At 45.8% G+C, this 20,570-nt stretch overlaps 2 protein-coding genes and 1 long non-coding RNA gene across 3 annotated transcripts in view; 2 read left to right on the plus strand and 1 right to left on the minus strand.

The window, feature by feature from the left end:
• SLC45A1 (solute carrier family 45 member 1) overlaps window positions 1-6,120 on the plus strand; it is a gene marked incomplete at its 3' end in the record, with an annotated part of 29,685 nt that extends 23,565 nt beyond the window's left edge. Inside the window, exons 6-11 of the mRNA XM_080631390.1 lie at window positions 390-614; window positions 1,666-2,405; window positions 3,533-3,686; window positions 4,697-4,873; window positions 5,560-5,765; window positions 5,839-6,120. Coding sequence (XP_080487516.1) covers window positions 390-614; window positions 1,666-2,405; window positions 3,533-3,686; window positions 4,697-4,873; window positions 5,560-5,765; window positions 5,839-6,120 — 1,784 coding nt within the window. The remainder of the gene's footprint in view (window positions 1-389; window positions 615-1,665; window positions 2,406-3,532; window positions 3,687-4,696; window positions 4,874-5,559; window positions 5,766-5,838) is intronic.
• A 5,235-nt stretch (window positions 6,121-11,355) lies between these two features.
• Window positions 11,356-12,315, minus strand: MRPS16 (mitochondrial ribosomal protein S16). Its single transcript, XM_080631206.1, has 3 exons — window positions 11,970-12,315; window positions 11,638-11,898; window positions 11,356-11,568 (listed from the first exon to the last, which is right to left on the minus strand). Exons 1-3 carry the CDS (start codon window positions 12,166-12,168, stop codon window positions 11,441-11,443), a joined length of 588 nt encoding a protein of 195 aa, XP_080487332.1. The 5' UTR covers window positions 12,169-12,315; the 3' UTR covers window positions 11,356-11,440.
• A 388-nt stretch (window positions 12,316-12,703) lies between these two features.
• On the plus strand, window positions 12,704-19,019 carry LOC308228097. Its single transcript, XR_013958173.1, has 4 exons — window positions 12,704-12,836; window positions 13,237-13,396; window positions 13,742-18,660; window positions 18,978-19,019. It is a non-coding gene; the product is annotated as an uncharacterized lncRNA (long non-coding RNA).
• The last annotated feature ends 1,551 nt before the right edge of the window (window positions 19,020-20,570 follow it).

A 20,570-nucleotide genomic window follows, 5' to 3' on the forward strand; every position in this document is an offset into this window, starting at 1 on the left:
ACCCCCTGTGGCACTAGGCTGAACAAAATGTCTTCGAAATGTTGGATATTGTGGATCTGAAGGTGGTGAGTGGCACCAAGGTGATGCTTTGGCAGCTGGAGATCCACGCATGAAGCCTTGTCTTGTCAGAGTCTGAAGAGGTGATGTTTTGAGGGTCAAGGGTGTTTTTCTGTAACCAAAACCAACTCCAGACATTTAAGTTTAAACAGTGGAAAAGGGTTATGTATATCCTAAAGCCACACGCATTCCCCAGACTGTACTGGTCTGAACAAGGGCAATTGTGCTTGCTGCGAGGCTGTGCAGGTAGTGTAATGCTTTTAGAGCATGGAGCAGTGCAGGTTTCTTTACTTACAAGCAGTCGATTGATTTTGATTTGGTTTTGTTCCCAGGAGCATTGCTTGGGCTCTCGCTTATGCTTAATGGCAAAGATATAGGAAGCACCTTGTCTGACACTGCGAATAACCACAAATGGGGTATCATTCTTACGGTCTGTGGTGTTGTCCTCATGGACTTCAGCGCAGATTCAGCAGACAATCCCAGTCATGCCTACATGATGGATGTATGCAGCCCAGTGGATCAAGACAGGGGCCTCAACATCCACGCTTTGTTAGCAGGTATGCTTTCTTGGTGCTTCCTGGGTGATGTGAGACCTAAGTAAACAAGCCCTCTGCAAGAAAGCAGAGTGTAAGTCACTGGTCTTTTCCTGTATAAGCCTAATAACCAAATACCTGGAGAGGTGACTTTAGTTAACTTTGAAAACAAACTCATGCTTACTGTAAAAGGCTTTTGTAACTACCAAAAGTCAAACAAGACACAGTCTTGGGTTGTTCATCTGAAGGTCCCTCAGCATCATTTATAACACCTATGGAAACAAAATCCCTTGAGGGAAGAGGTTCAGCTTCTTGTAGATGTGGAAAATACCTTTTTTAGTTGCTCTCTTGGAGGGGAAAGCACGTACTGGGCACTATGATCCCTCACTGCTGTCATCTTCAATTGCTGTACTGTTCTAGGCTAGTTTTCGTCACCGTCAGGAGACTGTTTCACACTTGAATGTGGTCATAAGAAAGAAAGGATACTGTCATAGGCCTTTCTCCATCTTAATGGAGTGAGAGTGGTATCCAGTGCCCTCAGAACTTATATGTTCATTGGTAGTAAATGCAGTGGCAGTTTTGTACACTGTCAACATGTTGAATAATGAGCTTGCTACACTTCTGAAGTGATTCAGTCTGTCTTGGACACAGTTAGATCTGTGTTCCTCTAACTGAGTGAGGAAAATGGATTTTCACTTACTTTCAGGAAAACAGTCTTAGCTGACTGGTTGCAGAGCCTTGCCACGAGGCTGGTGGACACTTCTGTTTTACGGACTGAAATAGCTGAAGGTAAAGTGGTTTGTTCATGGCAAAGAAAGAACTATAGTTTTTAATTATTTGTACCATCACTTTTACAGCACTGACCTTCTCCCTCGTTCTGTACTATGTTCGTACATCAGACTGTCCTTGTGGCATGGATAACTGTGTTTATTACTGCATTTGAATTGAAAAGGGCTTGAGTAGTAAACCAGAACTAACACGTTGGATTCTACTCACGAGTCATTAGACAAATGGTGCTGTTACTGACTTCCAGGATTGGCTAGGGAAGATAATCTTGGCTCTGTTTTTCCACCAGGTCTTGGAGGTGGCTTTGGTTATGTTGTTGGAGGAATACACTGGGATAAAACCAGTTTTGGAAAAGCTGTGGGAGGGCAACTTCGTGTCATCTATGTCTTCACCTCAGTTACACTGACTATCACTACTGTACTGACTCTAATTAGCATTCCAGAAAGACCCTTAAGGTCCTTTGTCAGGAAGAAAAAGGTGATGAAGAGTCCAAGTCTTCCTCTCCCTCCTTCTCCACCTTTCTTCTTTGAGGAGGGTGTAAATGAAAACTTTGCTTCTCATAACTCAGCTCACTTACATGCAAGTTTTACGAGTCCCGTTTCCCCCCTGAGCCCACTCACACCCAAATATGGCAGTTTTATCAGCAGAGACAATTCCTTGACAGGAATTAATGAGTTTGCATCGTCATTTGGGACTTCAAATATTGACAGTGTGCTTATAGACTGTTTTACAGGCGGGCACAATAGTTACGTAGCACTTCCAGCTAGCCTGCCCAGACAGCCTGTCAGTGTCAGCTTTCCTCGGGTGCCTGATGGCTGTTACCAAGGACAAAACGGAGTTTTGGAGCAAGGGGAGAGCAGCATAACACCGGGGCCTGACGGCGAGGTGCTGAGGGTGGGCTCACTGGATACAATAAAGCCACGGTCATCAGGGATACTGAAAAGGCCTCAGACCTTGGCCATTCCAGATATCGTAACAGGACACTGTCCAGAAAATAGCAGAAGAAGAAATGTAACCTTCAGCCAACAGGTAAGGGCAGAAAATCAATGGTATGACCATGTAAACCTGAGCATTCTTGTAATTTCTTCTATAGTTTTAAGCATGTGATGCACAAATTCATCATTTGAGACTGCTCATGACAGTTTGCTCATGAAAGTCATGGGAGCAGCATACCTGCTATGACCTTATTGGTAAAAGAGGGGGTAGGATGCGAATTATGACTGGCAATCTGTCTGCTGCCTTTGTTAAGACAGCAGAAATGGCAGCATTCTGCTCTCACTGGGCCATGTGTGAAAGTTAGATTGGTATATTTAGCCCTGGTTCATGACCCAGGGAGCTGCCACACAAGAGCAGAAAAAGACACATTTTTATTGAGCCTGTATCTTCCGTTTTCACAGAAATACCTGCAAGATAGGGCCAGGGATAGGATTCTCCCATGAGCTTCTCCTTATGGCAGTCATGCTATCTGATTCCAGCAGGGAGGTGAGGTTTCCCTTGCCCAGGCATAAGACTGACCTCACCTCGCACTGTTGGTGATAACTTGGAATGTCTGAGACTTCTGTATGCTGGCACATTTTTTTATGATCCAGGATGAGGTAAACTGTCCTCTGTTGGGTTTGGGGTTTGGTTTTTTTTTGGGGGGGTGGGGTTTTTTGTTTGTTTGTTGCTGTTATTGTCCTTAGACCAAGTTTGTGAGAGCAGACTTCCTTAGGGCCGGGATTTTACATACTGTGCATGTAGAGATTCGGCATCAAGGTTAGCAAGCAACGTGTTTCAGTTGAAACCAGCCTCTTCTTCCTTGATGTCTCCAAAACTTCAGGAGCCAAATTCACCTGGCTGTGGGTACAGCCTCCCCTATGCTAGCATCTGGAAATGGTTGCCAAATACCCTAGAGAAATGAAGAGTACTGTTTGAAGTATACTGAATGCTGTAGTACAGTGCTGCCATTTAACACTTGTTCCATGGCTCAATTTACAGTTTATAGACTGTTCTTAATCTCCTAAATACACTGTTCTTAATCTCTAAGTCAGCGTACTGCAGCAGCAGAGTTTAACTTTCAGATGATCAGATAGGTGTGTAATATTGCAGAAGTTTGCTCAAAGGATGTTTGTGTTTTTCTTACTGTGTGTGTTGACCTGGGAGTTCTCATGGTGCAGGTTGCTAATATCTTGCTGAATGGTGTAAAATATGAGAGCGAGCTGAACGGATCAAGCGAGACCACTGAGCAACCACTCTCCATGAAACTCCTTTGTTCCACCATCTGCCAGATGCCCAAGGCTCTCCGCAATCTCTGCATCAACCACTTCCTAGGTATGCAGAAAGTGCTCTTGCTTTCTGTGTGAAGTACTCTACCTCGGGTGAATGCTTTTAGATGTTTTATCTATGGCTGCTAACTTGAGAGGGCATCATTTGTTCCATATACACTCCCCAGTAAGGTATTTTGTGGTATTCAGTTTCTTAGAACACTGAGAAAGAAAGATAAAAACCCAAACAACAAATCAGTAAAGCCTGCATTCCTGTATTTATTTATATTTTAAAACCACTCTGAAGCTGGCACTACCAAGCAGAAAGATGAGAGTAGTTGTATTTCCCTGCTTACACTTCCCTCTCTTTGACAGCATGTGTATAGGGGTCCTAGAACAGGCTGTGAGGGGGTGCAGAAGTGCTCAGAACCTGTGCATTGTTGTCCTTACTTCTGCCAGTGTGTGACTGATGCTTATGAAGGGCTTGCAAGCAGTCCAGTTTACATGAAATCAAGCTAAAGGTAACAGGCAGTTAATATGCATTGACTGTGTAAGAAATCAAGATATTGCCTGCATCAGGGGATGTGATGCTTGTTTGTGAGTAGGAGGTTTTTAACTCTCAGAGGTGCTCTAGACGCTGCAACCATGACATAAGAAGCACTCCTTCCAGTTCTATGTGGGAGGACAACAGCAACCTGAAACGACTACATGATGAGCTACTCTGTGAAACTGAATGTTGTCCTGTCAAAACCTGAAGGCAGCTCAGGCTGCTGTCATCTATTTTTCTGTCTTGCTAAATCAGTGTTCTGTGGCCTACAGTCAGCCTCTAGGATTCTGCTTAGGAATTCAAGGAATCAACTTTGGTCTTTAAAATCCTGATTGTCTTTGACAAACACTGGAGCATAATGCATGGGGAGCAACAGTCTCAGATAAACGTGGCTGACCTTTATGTAATACGCGTGTTGTACAACCTGTCTCCAGTTGTGATTTGTAGTATAGCTAATAGCATCCATGTGAGCTTGCAAGGGGAAACAGATACTCTGCAATTCTAATAGGTTACTTTCTGGCTTCTTTCAGGATGGCTTTCGTTTGAGGGGATGTTACTCTTCTACACTGACTTCATGGGAGAAGTAGTGTTTCAAGGGAATCCAAAAGCGCCTCACAACTCAGATGAGTATCAGAAGTACAACGCTGGGGTCACCATGGGCTGCTGGGGAATGTGCATCTATGCATTCAGTGCGGCTTTCTATTCAGGTACTTGGTAAAGCCATCTTAGCCACTGCTGTGAGAAGGATGCACCCATTCCTTAAGTGGTGTTTCTGCAACAAGTAGTCTTGCATTTATGTTGCACGTAGCCTGTGTGCAACTCACATGGCATGAGTGCTGAAGCAGACTGTTCCTGTTCACCGTATATCTCAGCTACTTAGCGTGTCCTGCTAAGCAGATGCAGTCAGCAGTCCAGTGAAAACACATCTCTGTTAGTGTATAGTTCCTTTCACAAGTGGCATTTTAAATGTACATTGAATCCAGAAATACATACTGCCACCATAGGCACATTCTGGCACAGCAGCATTCAGTGCCCTTGTGCCCCTGGCACAGTACCCCATGTCATGCACCACCCGAGTACCTTGTCATGTGTGTAGTGCATCCACCTGCTCTACCTCCTGCCTTTGGGGAGGAATTCCCATTTACTCCTCTGGCTTCAGCTCTGCCATGTCCTCCACACAGATAGGGCAGCAAGGCTGCATCATGGCAGTGGGATTTGGAAGGAGTCCTTGGTGCTCATGTTTAAACCACCAGTTACTCAAAGATGTAATGGTTGCTGCTGAGATGTGGCTACCTAACAGGTAGGGCCCAAAGGTGTGCCCGTTGGGTCCAATGACAGGCTAGTGGCAGGGAGGGCTGCAGTTCACCCCAAATGCCATGCTATTGTCTTGCAGCCGCGCTGGAGAAGCTGGAGGAGCGGTTCAGCACACGGACACTGTACTTTGTGGCTTATTTGTCCTTCGGGCTCGGCACAGGCCTGGCCACACTCTCCAGGAATGTCTATGTGGTGCTGTCACTGTGTGCTACTTATGGCATCCTCTTCGCCACGCTCTGCACGCTGCCCTACTCCCTGCTGTGCGACTACTACCAGAGCCATGAGGTGAGGCCTGGGCCAGGGAGGGAAGAGGGGCTCCCACAGCACCGCCAGCCCCCTCATAGTGTGTCCCTCACAGTTTGTAGGCTCACAGGCGGAGGGCACACGGCGTGGGATGGGCGTTGACATCTCCCTGCTGAGCTGCCAGTACTTCCTGGCGCAGATCCTCGTGGCCCTCGCCATGGGACCACTGACAGCAGCTGTGGGCAGTGCCAGCGGTGCCATGTATTTCGCCAGCCTGATGTCCTTCCTAGGCTGTCTCTTCTCCTCCCTCTGTGTCACCTATGAGCTGCCACCCACTGAGGAGCTGCCTCCCACGGAAGAGCAGCGCCCGCTCTTGCCCCATGCGCGGAACGAATAAATGGGAGAAGCCGCCACAGCCTCTGCTGCCTCTTTGTGTCACCCTCGGCCTCCCCACCATGGCGTGTTAGGCTCTTGTGCCCCCAGTCTGGCAGCAGTGGGCCTGGCAAACAGCAAGAAGGTCTGCACTGCTTCGCCAAGCTTTCCCATGCTCGCGGGAGGGCAAAGGGCAAGTAAGGCAGCACATGGCACCGCTCATCTTTCCCCTGAGGTGGCAAAGGCCTGTCCTGTGCCCCCATTCCCTCCAGCTGTGCCATGGTGCCATCATTCCCAGGGGGACAAGTGGTGGTGTCCAGCCTGAGGGAGGGGATCTGGAAGTCTGGTGCATGGGCAGGGTGACCATGATTTCTCAGGTGGCGGAAAGCTGCAGGGCTGCACGTGCCACTGAAGGCACCGCCGTGGGCAGAAGGTGATGGGCAGAAGGTGCCATCATGTGGCCAGGCAGAGCAGCCCTGTCCTCCGTCCCTGAGGCCTTGAGGAGCAATGGGGCCAACCTGCAGGTCCTGGCCTCTGCCTGTGGTAGGCCTGGCTCTGGAAGATGCTTTTCAAAACTCTGGAAAGGCTGAGGGTGACTGGTCCTGCTCGTGTGGTGTGAGCACGCTGCCAAGTGCTGTGTGCTCCTCAGTGTGCAGAGCCTGCACCAGCAGAACTGTTCCAGGAAGCTGCTGTGGGGTGAAACTGCAGCAGCCCAGCTCCCAAACCTTGCTCTGTGAGTTCTGGCTGTGGTTCATGGTGATGGTTGCATATTTCCTTCCACATTAGACTTTAACTAAGACTACAAGGGCTTATGATGAGATAGCAAGAGGATGGGCAGTTGTCTGTAACCCAGCTTTGGGGAGAAGAGTTTTTGCATCTGTTTCCCTTGGGTAGAAGCTTACTCTCAAAGTTAAGTTGGTAATTTAAGAAAAATCATTTGTGTGAAAGCCTGCAGAACATCATCCTTGTTTTTTCATACAGTTGTACCTTTTGACATTCTGAAATCTGCATGGAGATCAGTGACCAAGTACTTGTCAGCTGGAGCTGCATCTTCTGTATCTCACTGAAACTGCTAAAATGGTTTTGGATTCCATTTTGGGTTCTGTGAAAATGGTTATTCTGATTTTGGAAGGTGGTAAATGTGTGAGATCTCTTACCAGTTAAGCCCTTTAGAGAGCAAAGGCAAAAATGGTCAAAACTGTTTCTAGGGTCCCTGTTAGCCTGCCTCCCTGTTCGGGTAGGCAGCCAAAATTTACCAAGCCTCATGGGCATTTTGGTACCATGTGTGCTGTGCATGGCATCCCTGTAGAGGTTATTTTAGGTCCAGAAGAGGGATTTCTCTGGAGGGTCTCTTTTTTGGAATGAGTTCTACTTGACTTTTTACCTAAGTTCATTCTGATGCTTCATCTGTGATGCCAAGGTGAAACAACTTGTATAATCTGTAGCTGTTGTGGCTTACTGCACTCCAGTGCTGAAAGCAGAATGCACAACTCCTAAGAATCTCTCGATCAGCTTCACCTGAACATTACTTTTCTTATTTTAGAAGCAAGTTTCTTGCTACTCAGTATTTACTTAAGTGGAGGAACACCACTGAAACTACAAAATCAAGAACTCAGGAGGTAAAGGACGGTCAGATTGATGAGTCTGTTCATCTTCCTTTTCTTTGTTTGGGCTTATGTAGTGTCCTATCTGCAGGAATATCTGTGACATACCATTTCCTTGATTATGGGACAGCTGTATCCAAGACTGTTCAGGATGAAGCTGGAACAGAACAGCATAAGAAACGGCACATTTGGCACTTCTGATTTCTGACAATCTAAAGACTTGACTTTGGAAAATTGCTTTCGTGTTGCTCTGCCGTGTAACCTTAATTCCTCTCCCTTATCTCACCAAACTTTTGAACTAAAAAATACGTGTGGTTTTTCTTTTGGTCCACTGTTAAAGTGTTTTCTCTTACGTTTTGTAGCCAGCATTATTGCACTAAGTGGATCAGAAGCCCTTTCCTTTTCCAGGCAGCTCAAGTTGCAGATCATTTTATTGCAAGCGAGGATCTTCAAAAGATTCAGAGAATTGATGAAATCAGTGTCGTTGATGGTAACTTTTGTCTTTGCTTCCATCTATAAATAATATTATGAAATACTTTTATATAGTGATAAAACTATTGCTATGCCCCTATGCATTGCCCAATAGAATATACATTACATTTTCTATTTTATGTGATACAGACTTTATATTGCAGATATATTTATGTAGTGTTCACACATAGGACTTGAAGGTCAACATCAGTGTATGCTGATTTGGAACTTCGAGCAATACTGGTGATACCTGGGAAAAAACGCCACAGCCTGCCACCACCATGCAGACTTGGAAGTGATACCAAATCCATAGAAATAACTTTAATAAGAGGCATTAATTATTTTACTTGATTATTTTCTTCCTTTTAATACTTTGTGTTTTACAGAACTGTGTGCGGTCATTGTTGAGCTGCAAGTGCAAAGTGATGTTTACCTTTAGAATGTGAATGCTTCAAATACTCTGTCTAAATCTGTGAGCTGCTGTTTGAGAAGATGCATGAGTTTAGGCAGGAAAGTGATTTTACGCTGTGCTGTAGTTTAATCTCTTCAGTGGTGCCTAAAGGTTAACTTTGATGAAGTTGTTATCATTAAAGGTTGCTTGATGGCGATTATTTGTGGATGTTCATGTATGGATTTGGAAGACATGTACAGAAGTAGGGAAAATGGGGAGAGGAACAGAGAAAGAAAGTGTGTTATCAATTGTCTTATGTATGTAATTAAGCAGCATGTGTCTGCAGTTCACTTGGCCTCTGCCATGTCTCAGAAATGACAACGTAATGATTTTGGAACTTCTGCTGTATCTTTGAATGAAGAAAACGAGCCTTCTCAAACCACATCAAACTTGCATGACTCAATATATATAAAAAGAAAAGCTATATTGGGAACTAGCTGAAGAGAGTTGTCTAGACAGTTTATTTTCTGCTAAGGAATAGTCATCTTGAACTCTATAGGAGATGCATTTTATTTACTAAAAAAAGAATTTGTCTTCTGGTAAAAGGTGGCCTCCTTAATGTACGTTGTCCATCCCTCAGACTGGAAGACAGTGAGAGACGTTTAGATGCCATTAACACAACACCCAATGGGTTGTACTAAGTACATCATCTTGTGAATTCAGTGACTACTGGAGCACTTGCTCTCTCCCTGTGCAGAATGGTAAATGTGTGGAATGAGTATTTTTGGTGTATGCAGCTTGTGCCTAATGGCCCCCTGCAGTGGTAGCCAAGGAGTTTTATGTGAGATCTGACAGGCAACAGCATGGTTCAGTATTCGGGAGCAGGAAGAAAGGCAGTGAGTAATGTTAATCAGATGAATTCAAGTGCAGTCTACAGACTGAGAGAAGTCTGCAGTGGGGTTGGTGCAGTATTTGCCATGTACATAAGCTCGTTTGTTTGTTTTTGCCATTTCTAGAATCCAGTGATACCTTTCTTGAACAAAGAATAACAAATTTTGTTGCAATAGAAAAATGGATTGGTCAGCAGAGGAAATCACAACATCAGAGCAGAAATGAAGAGTTTTGGTTTCCATGAGTGCAGTGCTAACCAAGCTTACAAGAGCTACTTAAGTAATGAGGAATTTAACTCAACTGCTATGAAGAATTACTATGCTAGAGATTCAGGCTTCATCTGTAGCTTTCTTCAAGCTCAGCTTTTGCTCTGCATCAGCCCAGTGATACTCTGCTTCTGGCTTACGCTCACTCCTTGTGTGCAATTGTTGCAGTTTTTTAGCTCACGTCTTCTGGGGGAACAGAGGAAGGTGACAGTAGTAGCTGAGTAAGTTCAGTAGCTCCTTCCTACCTGGAAAGGAAAGTTCTTGCTCCTTTTGCACTAGCCCTTGCTGCAGGGAGAGTATTTAGTGCAGTGTCTACAGTAACACATCCTTGAACCTTGCAGGGGACTTAGGAGACAGGGCAAGAGAAAAGATGAGAAGACCCCACTGTGGGAAGCACAACCTCAGCACCAGCAGACTCTCCTCTTGGTACTTCTTTCATTTACCTGGCATTATTACTGTGTGTTGCAACAGTAGTGTCTGATGATAATGGTCATTCACCCTATTGCATTACAGAGCACCCCCACAGCACTTCAGGATTCAAAAGGACATGAAACAACTCCTTTCCTGCCTTGTGTATGATTGTGGGATGTTTTATTTAATAACAAATTCATTCTTTTTTCCTTTTTAATAGGAAACTGTCACAAAAGAAACCTTGCACATCTGCCTTCCTGTGTTGGAAGCAGAAAGCTCCAAAAAGGAAAGCTGTGCGGTACCTTCAGATTACGACAGGAGGAACAGTGCAGACGCAAACAAGTCCAGAGTAAGCTAGAGAGGAATTTGCTAGAAACCCTGTACCAGAGTATAGTGACTGTTCTGTATCAAATGTGACTCTCAACTTCAGCTGTATGGAAGAATGGGAAAGGGAGAATTAGAAAAGCAGTATCACCTTTCACAGCCTCACCCACTTTAAAGAATAGTTTTAAATCAGCTTCTCTTCCATCCATAAGCAGAAATAAAGGCATTCTCAGAATCGTGATGTTAATAGCAAGCAAGTCCTTCTCTTTAGAGTGCTTTTTCTACTCTGCCTCTGACAGGGCAATGACACTACAAACCTCAGTGCACAACTGAAAACTTGTCTTTGCCTGACCTTTGTAGTCAGGTAAGTTACACCAAAGGAAACCCCAGAAAGCAAGAGGTGCATCTAAGGTGAGAGAGACTACAGTGGATTTCTTGTTTCTCAGGTAGGATCAAATGTGATGCAACTGGTAAGAGGTGTATCTGGCTTCATGCAAACCTTGTTCTCTCTTTACCCAAGGTGGAAATCTTTCCCTTCTGCTTGTAAATGAATAAACAGGCCCAGAAACTCTCTGGAGAAACTAAACAGAAACACAGCTACAGAACCATTTGCATTTGTTTGTGTCAGGCCTAGCTTGGACCCCCGGACTGTCAAGTAATAATAAATCATAGCCAGGAGTCAAAACACGCGATGCATGCAGCAGGCAAATGAAGTAATTGTGCCACTGCTGCAGAAAGTGCGATGCTAGAGCCAATAATGTGCCTTTAGGAAAAGCCATAAATGCCCTGGAATGGTTCTGTACCTACACGGTAGCAGGAAAACTCCTTTTACACTGCACCAAGTTTTGCAGCAAGAGTAAACTTTCCAGAGCGGAGTTTGGAAAGAGCAGCACAGCGGAACAGAGCGTGCAAATGACACTTTAATGCACTCGGAGGTGCTGGCGGTGCAGGACGCGTTCCCGTTCGGCAGAGCCCTCGGCCGGGGCCTCACGGTGCATCACCGGGCACAGGCGAGCCCTCCGCGGGCTGCGCGACAGCCTCCTGTGCTCGCCGCCGCCGCAGCCTCTCGGCGCCGGTCACCGTCATGGGGTGGAGCGGCAGGAACCCCGCCAGACCTGCAAGGAGAGGCGGTGAGCAGCGGCCACCCGCATCGGGCCCCCAGCCCGGAACCCCCCCGGGCCTACCTAGGAGCTTCTCGGCGGGCCGGGAGAGCTGCGCGCCGCAGCCCAGCCAGTGCCGCAGCCGCTCCAGGTTGAGCCCCGCCACCTTCTCGCCGTGGGAGTTGGGCAGCGGGTCGAGGCAGCCCAGCTGCTCCAGGTACTTCCCATCGCGGGCGCGCCGGCTGTGCGCCGCCACGATGCGGTAAAAGGGCCGGTTGGCGCAGCCGCCCAGGGCGAAGCGGATCACGACGTGGCCGCCGCGGTAGCCCTTCAGGAGGCGGCTGCCTGCGGAGAGAGCGCGGCAGTGACGGGCAGGGCCGCGCCGGGCCCCGCGGGCCGCGCCCCCGGGCACTTACCGAGCTGCACCATGGCGGCGGCCGGGCCCTCTGTGCTGCGGGGACTGATGACGTACGACGGACCGGAAGCTGATGGGGGGGAGGGCTGCCCGGCGCGAGAAACCGGCGGAACCAGGGGGGAGGGGCTCCCACTTGTGCCGGGTGCTCGGGGGAAAGTGCGTTCCTTTTTGCTAAGGTACCTGTACATGAACGTTAACATAACGAACGTGCCCAATCTCCTTGTCTGGGTTTGGTTTTTCTAATAAATAGTTAAACATAAATCCTCAGTGTCTGTTGTGGGAAATGTGACGCCCATTATGGGGGGAGTGCCCCAAAAAAAGGGGAGAGCAGCTTAATTTGGGGCCAATTTCCCCAAAAAAAGGAATTTTTATGATAGGCTGCTGCCATCCAGTGGCCAAAGTCGATACTGCAGGTGGGGGGGGCGCTGTGTGCCGATATATTGCTTTAAACGCTGCCATCCAGTGGCCAAAATTCGGTACTGCAGGTGGGGGGCGCCCTGCTCGCTGCTGCCATCCTGTGTCCAGACTGCGGTACTGCAGCCCAGCCTCTGCGCATGCGCAATGCTATTATGTTCCGATCTGCACTTCGCCGGAAGTGGAAACGCGATTCTGTGGTGCTACCGAGCCGGTGTCGAGCCCTCGCTCCTGCTTCCCGGTAAAGAAATGCCGCCGCTGCCGCATATTCGCGGTGCCGGCGGGCGCGCCAAGTGCTCGCAGGCGTTGTTGTCCCGTGGCTGCAGCCCTCCGGTCGCGCTCCGGGTTTTTGGCCCTTCTGGCGTGCCGTAGGCATGCTGTTGCGCATGCGCAGTTCCCGGCAGCAATATGGCGGCACCCATGGGGTGAGTTCCGGCAATGGCAGCAGCGGCAGGTGAGGCCCGAGGCCACCGGGGAGGCGAGCGCGTACCTTCCGCGGGTGCAGGGGTGTCTCCTGCTCGCTGGCTCCCAGGGGTGCGGGACGGGAAGCTCCAAGCCCCCCCGTGCAGCAGCTCCCGGTCTGCTGGAGGCGAGGCGGGTCACAGCAGCCCCGCGGAGTTCCCTGAGAGCTGGCGGGAGGAAAGAGGGAAAGGAGGCGGACACCCCCTAGGGCTCCCAGCCGCAGCTCCAGTATCCCGTGTCCCCCCCCTTCCCGGGAGCCTTTTCCTTTGCTCCAGGTCTCCCCCAATCCCTGAGGTGATGGCAGTGAGCTGTCAGAGGACCTAGCAGGAAAAGAGCCTCTGGCCAGGGGTAATTTGCAGTAATAATGGTCACTGCTTCTTTCCCTCTCCCAGAGGCAACGCAGAGAACGTGAGTGTCTGTTCCAGGATGCTGTTGGCTGCACCTACCTCAGGCTCACATAGACTGTCACTTCCTAGCCTCACTCTGCTCATGGTGTGGTGGCAGAGGGAGCACTCACTGCCTGTGGATGGGAGCTGGAGAGGCCAAAGAAAGGTAAAGAAATTGGATGCTATCCATCTGGCAGCACTCTGTTGCTGCAGGCAACAAAGAACCTGTGTCTCTGGGTGTGGAAGGATCCCTCTTCATAGCTCAAAGCAGGCTGGAGCACTGAAGTGCACTGAGGAGTGTGTATGTGTTACCTACGGCCATGCGGGATGTGCAAGCATGCCTGGGAAGAGCTGTGAGACACCCGTGTATCATCTTAGGTGGAGGACAGCCCAATGACACGAGCCACAGAAGAGCTTTGGGAAGTGGTTGCTTAGAGCTTACCCTTTAGAAGCAGGATCCATTGGTGAAACAGTCCGCAAGTGATTCTGATTCATTTCTTACCCTTTCCAGAATGGCTCCCTGGACTATTGCTGACTGCAATCAAGATAATTGTGATCCTGACAGGAAGCATGTGCGTTAAGAACTCACTCACAGGAGTGCCATGCATTATTTAGGAACTTTACTTGCATGACTGATCAGGTGCAGACTCTTCAGCTGCTGGGAATTGAAGATTATGCCGTATGCTAACACTTAATACCCCTTTTCCTAGGCTTGTATGACACTTGGGGTCTCACTTCTGACCTTATAGTCATAACTGTGTAATTAACTGTTACTTCCGTAGTTTGATTTCAGCTCACATGTTGAAATTTGAAATGTTGGTTTCAATGTGATGTTCAACAGAATGTGCATGAATTTCATGCTGTATTTCATGAAGGGAAACAAATATAAGAAATGACAGGGCACAACCTCCTGAGGTTTGTCAGAAGCTTTTTAGCTATGAATTTTGATGACCTAAAATATTACTTGCAGGGAACTGTCTGGGAGAAACACCAAAATGAGTTCCTTCTGGCTGATGGCCAGTCTGCTATCACAGGCTGTGTAAGAAGCATTACTGAGCTTGGTTAGAAAGTTCACCTTTTCGCTTGAACCTTTTGAGCTTAATTAAAAAGTTCAGTTAAGGACTTTGCAGCATCCCACACACGCTAGAGGGCACTGCTGCAGCTTTTACAGCAGCTGTTCCCTGGATTCTGGGATTTAATGCTGTCTGTTCCCCTCTGTGCAGGCTCCGGAGCAGGGTGGATAGGAACAGCAGCAAATGCACCTTCTGCCACTACCTGTGTCACAAAGTTGCTTGGATACCCCTGGGGGCAAAGAGACAGCTGCTTCTGTCCTTAAGTGCAGTCCCACATCACAGTGTATAGAATCCCAGACTGGTTTGTGTTGGAAGGGACCTTAAAGCTAATCCAGTTCCAACCCCCTGCCACAGGCAGGGACACCTTCCAGTAGAGCAGGTTGCTCCAAGCCCCATCCAGCCTGGCCTTGAGCACTGCCAGGGATGGGGCAGCCACAGCTTTTCTGGGTAACATGTTAAAAACATAACTTATGGATAGAGTAAAAGGTAAAGGGAGTTCAGAATGTATCAAGGAAGTTTTGCACTAGAAATAGGTTTAATGTAAGTTAGGAGTAGCACTGGAATAAGTAGCCTTAAATCGCTGTAGCGTTTCTACCATTAGCGAACCTAAAGAACTGTTTTGGTAGATGTCTGCTAGATGTGACATGGATAGAATTGATCCTGCTTTGGGGCAGACAAATGTATGGCCTGTTGAGGTATCACCAAGTCCTATTTTCCTATGGTTAGGAGTTGTTTAGTAATAGACTTAAAAGCATTATGTTGCTTACCTGGTTACTGAGATGTTTTCTGGATAACTAATTTGCTGTTTCACAATAGGTGAATACTTAAGAGACAAAACAGGAAATGAAAAAGTCATTTGGGATCAGCCATGATTACTGGGAATCTCTGAAGGTTAGTGAGGATCACTGCCAGAATTGGAGATACTGGAAGGCTTGTCCTCTAGCAGTAGAGGAAGAAATCAGCAAACAGGAAACCAAGATGTGTCTTAAAGAAGAAAACAGCCTTTAAAAAGAAAATGCTATCTTTAAGGAAAAGATAGTTACCTGGTGGAAGAAGGTGGAGACATAGGGCTGGTGGGAGGTGGCAATATGCATGGATGATATTTTGATAGTTTTTTAAATATATATAGCTGCCTGACCACAGAATTGTGAAAATCATCTGTGAATGAAGAGGGAAGGTAAACTGGTGCCTAAGGGTAGCTAGTTAGTAATCATGAGACATGAACATGCTTCACCCTGGTACTTTTTCTGGAGCAAATGTCTCACGGAAAGGATGGGTTTCACTGGGGTCCACAGTCACTGTAAGCCTCTGCCTGAGGTGGTAGGACCAGTAATTTCACTCAAGCTATTGTAAATGCAGGTGCAGATCTCTTGAGTGTGGCATTCTTTGATCTGAAAAATTACCCTCCTCTTTTCTGTGAAGGATCATTTAACTATAGTGCAGGCTGTTATTTCAATATGGGGTGTTTGCACAAAAGGAAATATACCTTCCAAAGGAAAAGGATATCTTCATCACTTTTCTGTGGCTTTCTGTGACCTAGAACAAAGGTTCAGAATGGGAAGGTTTTCAAATGCATCTGTGATCTGAGCATCTGCAAAACACAAGGGAGCTGAATACATGAAAAGGAGAATGTTAATACTGCTGGGTTATAGAGAATTCTGATGCAAATGAAGCAGCAGTTGGCAGAGACTAGTGTCATTTCTGGTTTTGACAGTTAGAAGGGTGTGATGTAAGGCTTATATTCTGACTTAATACAATCATACATTGAAGCTTTTGGACTCCAAACTGGTTTCTTCTGCATTTGTGTTGTACTGATCACATCAGCTGGTTTTATATGTTTCTGCTTTCTGGAATATATTTAAGTTTTCCCTTTGCATACAGTTTTGCAAGCATTAATTCTGTCTCTTCAAGTCCAGGTTGTGTTGGCATCGGCCTTAGTTTGGCTCACATCTTGGTGAAATGACCCTCCTCAGCAAATCAGCATCCAGACACTTTGTTTTGAAGTTCTTCTATCAAGATTTTAGGTTTATCAACACACAAAAAAACCGCCCAAAAAATCCCAAATAACCCAACAACCAAAAAACAAGCATCATGGTGATACCAAGTCATTTCCTTGTGCTATTAGATAATTCCTAGGACAGCACAAACCTAAAGGTCAGAGGAACAAACAGCCTCAATTACAAGAAAAAAAATGACAGAGGAAGAGTAACTTTTTAATCTAGGGACTGATTTGTGTTGTTTTGGTTTTAACAGTGTTTAATACAAGAGTACACTGTCTGATAAGCCAGCCATTGCAAAGGAGTGCTGACTTCCAGGGATTTTAGAACCACATAGTAAGATGATGTGAGTAACTTTGCTGATGGTGGACATGAAAGCTTTTGGACTTACAACTGGGCTGGAAGGACGTTTTTTCTTCATGAACGACCTGCCCACTGGCTCCCTCCTGACTTCCAGAGCAGAAATGTGTTAACTCACGATGAGTTAACAATCACCATCTGCATCGAAGTCATGATTGTGTGTGTTTGCACACATATTATCATATGACTACTTGGTGCTTACTGCCGTCACCTGGGATATGATACGGTTTTGTTGTGGTAACCTAGGTACAAGAATGAGTTTTCCATCTACATTGGAACAAGAGCGTGGTATTTCATACCTGTACAACACTTAAGAAAGAAAAGCCTGCAGTGATAATTCTTTCACTTGCTAACCCTTGTTAGTGACAAGAACAGGGTTTGGCCACTTTACTTTTCATGTCACTTGCTCAACTTGTGCCTCTTGCTATTTAAAATCATTCTGTGGCTGCATAACAGTCTCTACATGTCAATGTGATTGATAATACATGATAACAAACAGGAATCAAATGTAAAGGAATCATCTTACTGTTTCTTTGCTGCTGCTCATCAAACTGTTTTCAAAGTTTGGGCAGTTCTGAAAGCTTGTGACCCAACTTCCTCTTTTATTGCAACAGGGTGTTCAAGTTACTCATTTGACTTGGGTGGCTTCTGGGAAGTAAAGGACTAGGAACAACCAGCTCCCCCATTATCAAGAGCCAACTAGCAGCTAAAGTTGCAATTTCAGTATCTTTTAACTGTTTGTTATGGTGAAGAGGTGTGTTCCCATGTTAGTCTAGGGGATACAAATAAAGCAGATTCCTTGAAACACTGAGAGAACTAAAATTCTGTAAGGCTGGGTTCTGACATCTCTTCTATGTTCCTGTCATAAATCATAGAATCATAGAATAGTTAGGGTTGGAAAGGACCTCAATATCATATAGTTCCAACCCCCCTCCCATGGGCAGGGAACCCCCCCCCATATATTCCAGTGTTGGACCATAAATGTTGGACCGTGCTGCAGCAGTGTGCTTGCCTAGCAAACACCTTACTCTAATTCCTCTGGAGTAATGAGCAACTAGAAGCTTTTAATGTTCCAATTCATAAAGCTGCTTTCTTAAAAATAATCGTCTCCTGTGAATCAAGGTCTTCCCTAAAAAGGATCACCAGGTTTCCTGTGAACAGTAAAATGGTGTAATAAGTAGACCTGGTTTTTAATTCTTATTTGTATTAGGGTAGCAACTGGAAATGGATAAAATAAGGACTGTGTGCTCCTTGGGTGTGTGCCAAGAGGCATTTCCTGTATCGCTCCTGTGTAGTGAGATCACAGTATTGACAAGATTGATCGAGAGGTAATTATTTTTACCTGTTTTGAAAGCAGATAAACAGAATCCATTAGTCATGCAAGGAGAGACAGAAACACCTCCCACAACACCCCGAGCTGTATCTCAAGCAATTCTCCATAGGTCTGTCTCTTCTCTGAATTCTGCTATAGATAGGAGGTAAATCCTGGGAGCTACTCCTTGATATAAACCCTTGGTATTACTCTTCACATGTTAGATTTCTTCAAAATCTCCCCACTCCCTATTACCTAAGATTTTTTTACTGGCTTCCAATAGCTTTCAATCATCACGTGACATTATCAAAGAAGATCTGTATTGTCAAGTGGATTGAGTGTGGGGCTACATGCCAACATTCCTGAGGGCTTATCTCAGCTGTGTCCAGCACAGATTCCTTAACCCTTGTGCAAGTCAGTTAATCCAGTTCAGCCTTTAAAATTGGGATAATGATATTTATGTAACAACTAGAGATATTTGTAATCAGCCCAAATAATGCAATGCTACAACATATATTTATCGGCCTTTATGTCAGTGGCTTTGTAGTTTGTGGCCATTGATAAATAGCTCATTTGTCACGCTCATGTGCCACCATTGTCACGAGAATTTAACCTTTGTGGTCCATTTCTGCTCCTTGTGATTCCTCAGGAATTCTGAATCACCAGAGACTGAAAGGAAGTTTGAGAGGTAAGAACTATGTTCATCAACCTTCTTAGGTGCTAATAGAGACAATTTGTTAATTGCTTCCTGTTCAACGGAAATACCTTCTGCTGAATAGGCTTGAGTTGTAGATGGAGGCTGAGCAGAGCCTCTCTCTATCAGGCCCCAGCCTTCTGTCCAACTGGTCAAACAAACAATAACATTTTTATAGTTATCTTTTTTATTAATCTAAATCCAGTCAAATTATATTTCACAAAACTGAGAGCCTTAGTAGAAAAATGCAGTGTGGTTTTTATGCTTATTTCTCAGTGTTTCTGCCAACATTTCTCTTTATTTTTCCCCAGTGTCTTCCCTGAAAGAAAGGAAGCACAACCTGGGACAGAGTGCTGAGCTACACTGTTCTGATCATGCTGTTAGGGAGGACATGCTCAAAAGCAATTTAAGACTCCTCTCTCATGGCACTTCAGTTTGTGGAGGACAGAAGAGATGTTACCAGTCTGCCTCTTACATTTGTCCAGACCAGCAAACAGAACTTCCAAGGTCACTGCTGAACCCGGACAGCTCAGATTTGCTGTTATAACTGTAGCTCTTTTATAAATAGGATAGGCTCAGCTGATTAGCAGCCTTATCTCCACCGATTAATGAGGATAAGTGTTCATTATGTCACAGTTCATGCCTCTTGCAAAATGTTGAGCAACTGCATGAAGTTTCTGTGTGTGGGAAAAAAAACCTCCCGTTTGGAAATGTTAATATTTTAACAGTCAATATATATCCTTCAGGAAAATGGCTCTAGTAGTGATTTATCACTTTCATCTTAATGAATTTGGAAAAATCCATCCCAAGAGCCAACTCAAATGAAAATTTACTCTTTGGTTAGCTTTTGTAGTCAGTAATTGGGTATGGACAGTTAACACAGGCACTGTGTTCCTCTTTGCTGGACATGTTGTTTTACTGCAGCTCTTAAGATGAGTGCTTTGAATCTGTAAACTTCCCGGTATATTCCTTCCTCATGTTGTCCCTTTATGGTTTGAATATCACTTTCAGGACCTGAAAGACATTTGAGTCTCCAGGATATCATTAACTGCGAAAACCTGTGTATTGTTTCCTTAATTGTAGACTGGGCTTTTAGCATTGTCTGGAAGGAGGATTAAAGAGAAATTGTGACTGAAAATACTTCAGTTAGAAAGTGGTGTAGCATTGCTATGGTATTTCCCCACATGTAGCAACTGCTTCCTCTTTCTCAGGTTTGTCTTGTCATTTATTGACTGTCACTTCTTGGCAGCTCCCCCGTTTCCTGAAAACATGAATTTCTACATAAAGGAAGAAGGAAAAAAAAAAAATCCCAAATTGCCACATTGTCAAATGGTGTGACTTGTTCTCAGTTTGTGGGTTTCTCCTGATCTAAAATCCAGCGAGCTACACATATATGATCTCCTTAAAGTACTATTGGTTGAAAATGTAATTGAGAAATTAGAAAACCTCACTGGATTTGGTACCTGTGCAGGATTTTTTTTCTTGTTGGCATCTATATAGGGCCCTCAACCTACCTCTGTTGAAGTTTGTGACAAGTTCTTGACGATTTCGAGATCCAGTGAATGCTTGGCCTTGAGTGTGTTTCAGGCAGATGTCGCCGCTTCTCCTCAGTAGGACCACTACCCGTCAATGCTGTTACGGTGCATTTTGTGTTGGATATTTGGGGGGGGAGGTTGCCCTTTTCTTCGCGTTTCTTGCTCCTTTTATTGCAATTTTCCGCTGAGCTCTAATTCTAGCCCCACATAATTTATAATTAAAAGTAAAAAGGGAAGGGAAAGGACAAATTGCCACATACATACCCCGCTCCACACGCATCAAGCATGCGCAACGGCTCGCCGTGTCCTTCCCCGCTGCGCAGAGGCAGGCCGCCGGCCCGGTAGGGGCACTGTGGCGCATGCGCACTG

This window comes from Psittacula echo (assembly GCF_963264785.1).
Source record: "Psittacula echo genome assembly, chromosome: 17".
Taxonomy (NCBI): Eukaryota; Metazoa; Chordata; class Aves; order Psittaciformes; family Psittacidae; genus Psittacula; species Psittacula echo.

Bases quoted from the DNA above. Each gene is read 5' to 3' on its own strand.
- MRPS16 (XM_080631206.1), bottom strand. From the start codon at position 12,168: ATGTTAACGTTCATGTACAGGTACCTTAGCAAAAAGGAACGCACTTTC. The intron at 11,899-11,969 runs GTAAGTGCCCGG...CTCTCTCCGCAG, and splicing joins CGCCGCCATGGTGCAGCTCG to GCAGCCGCCTCCTGAAGGGC. The intron at 11,569-11,637 runs GTAGGCCCGGGG...CTCTCCTTGCAG, and splicing joins GCCCGCCGAGAAGCTCCTAG to GTCTGGCGGGGTTCCTGCCG.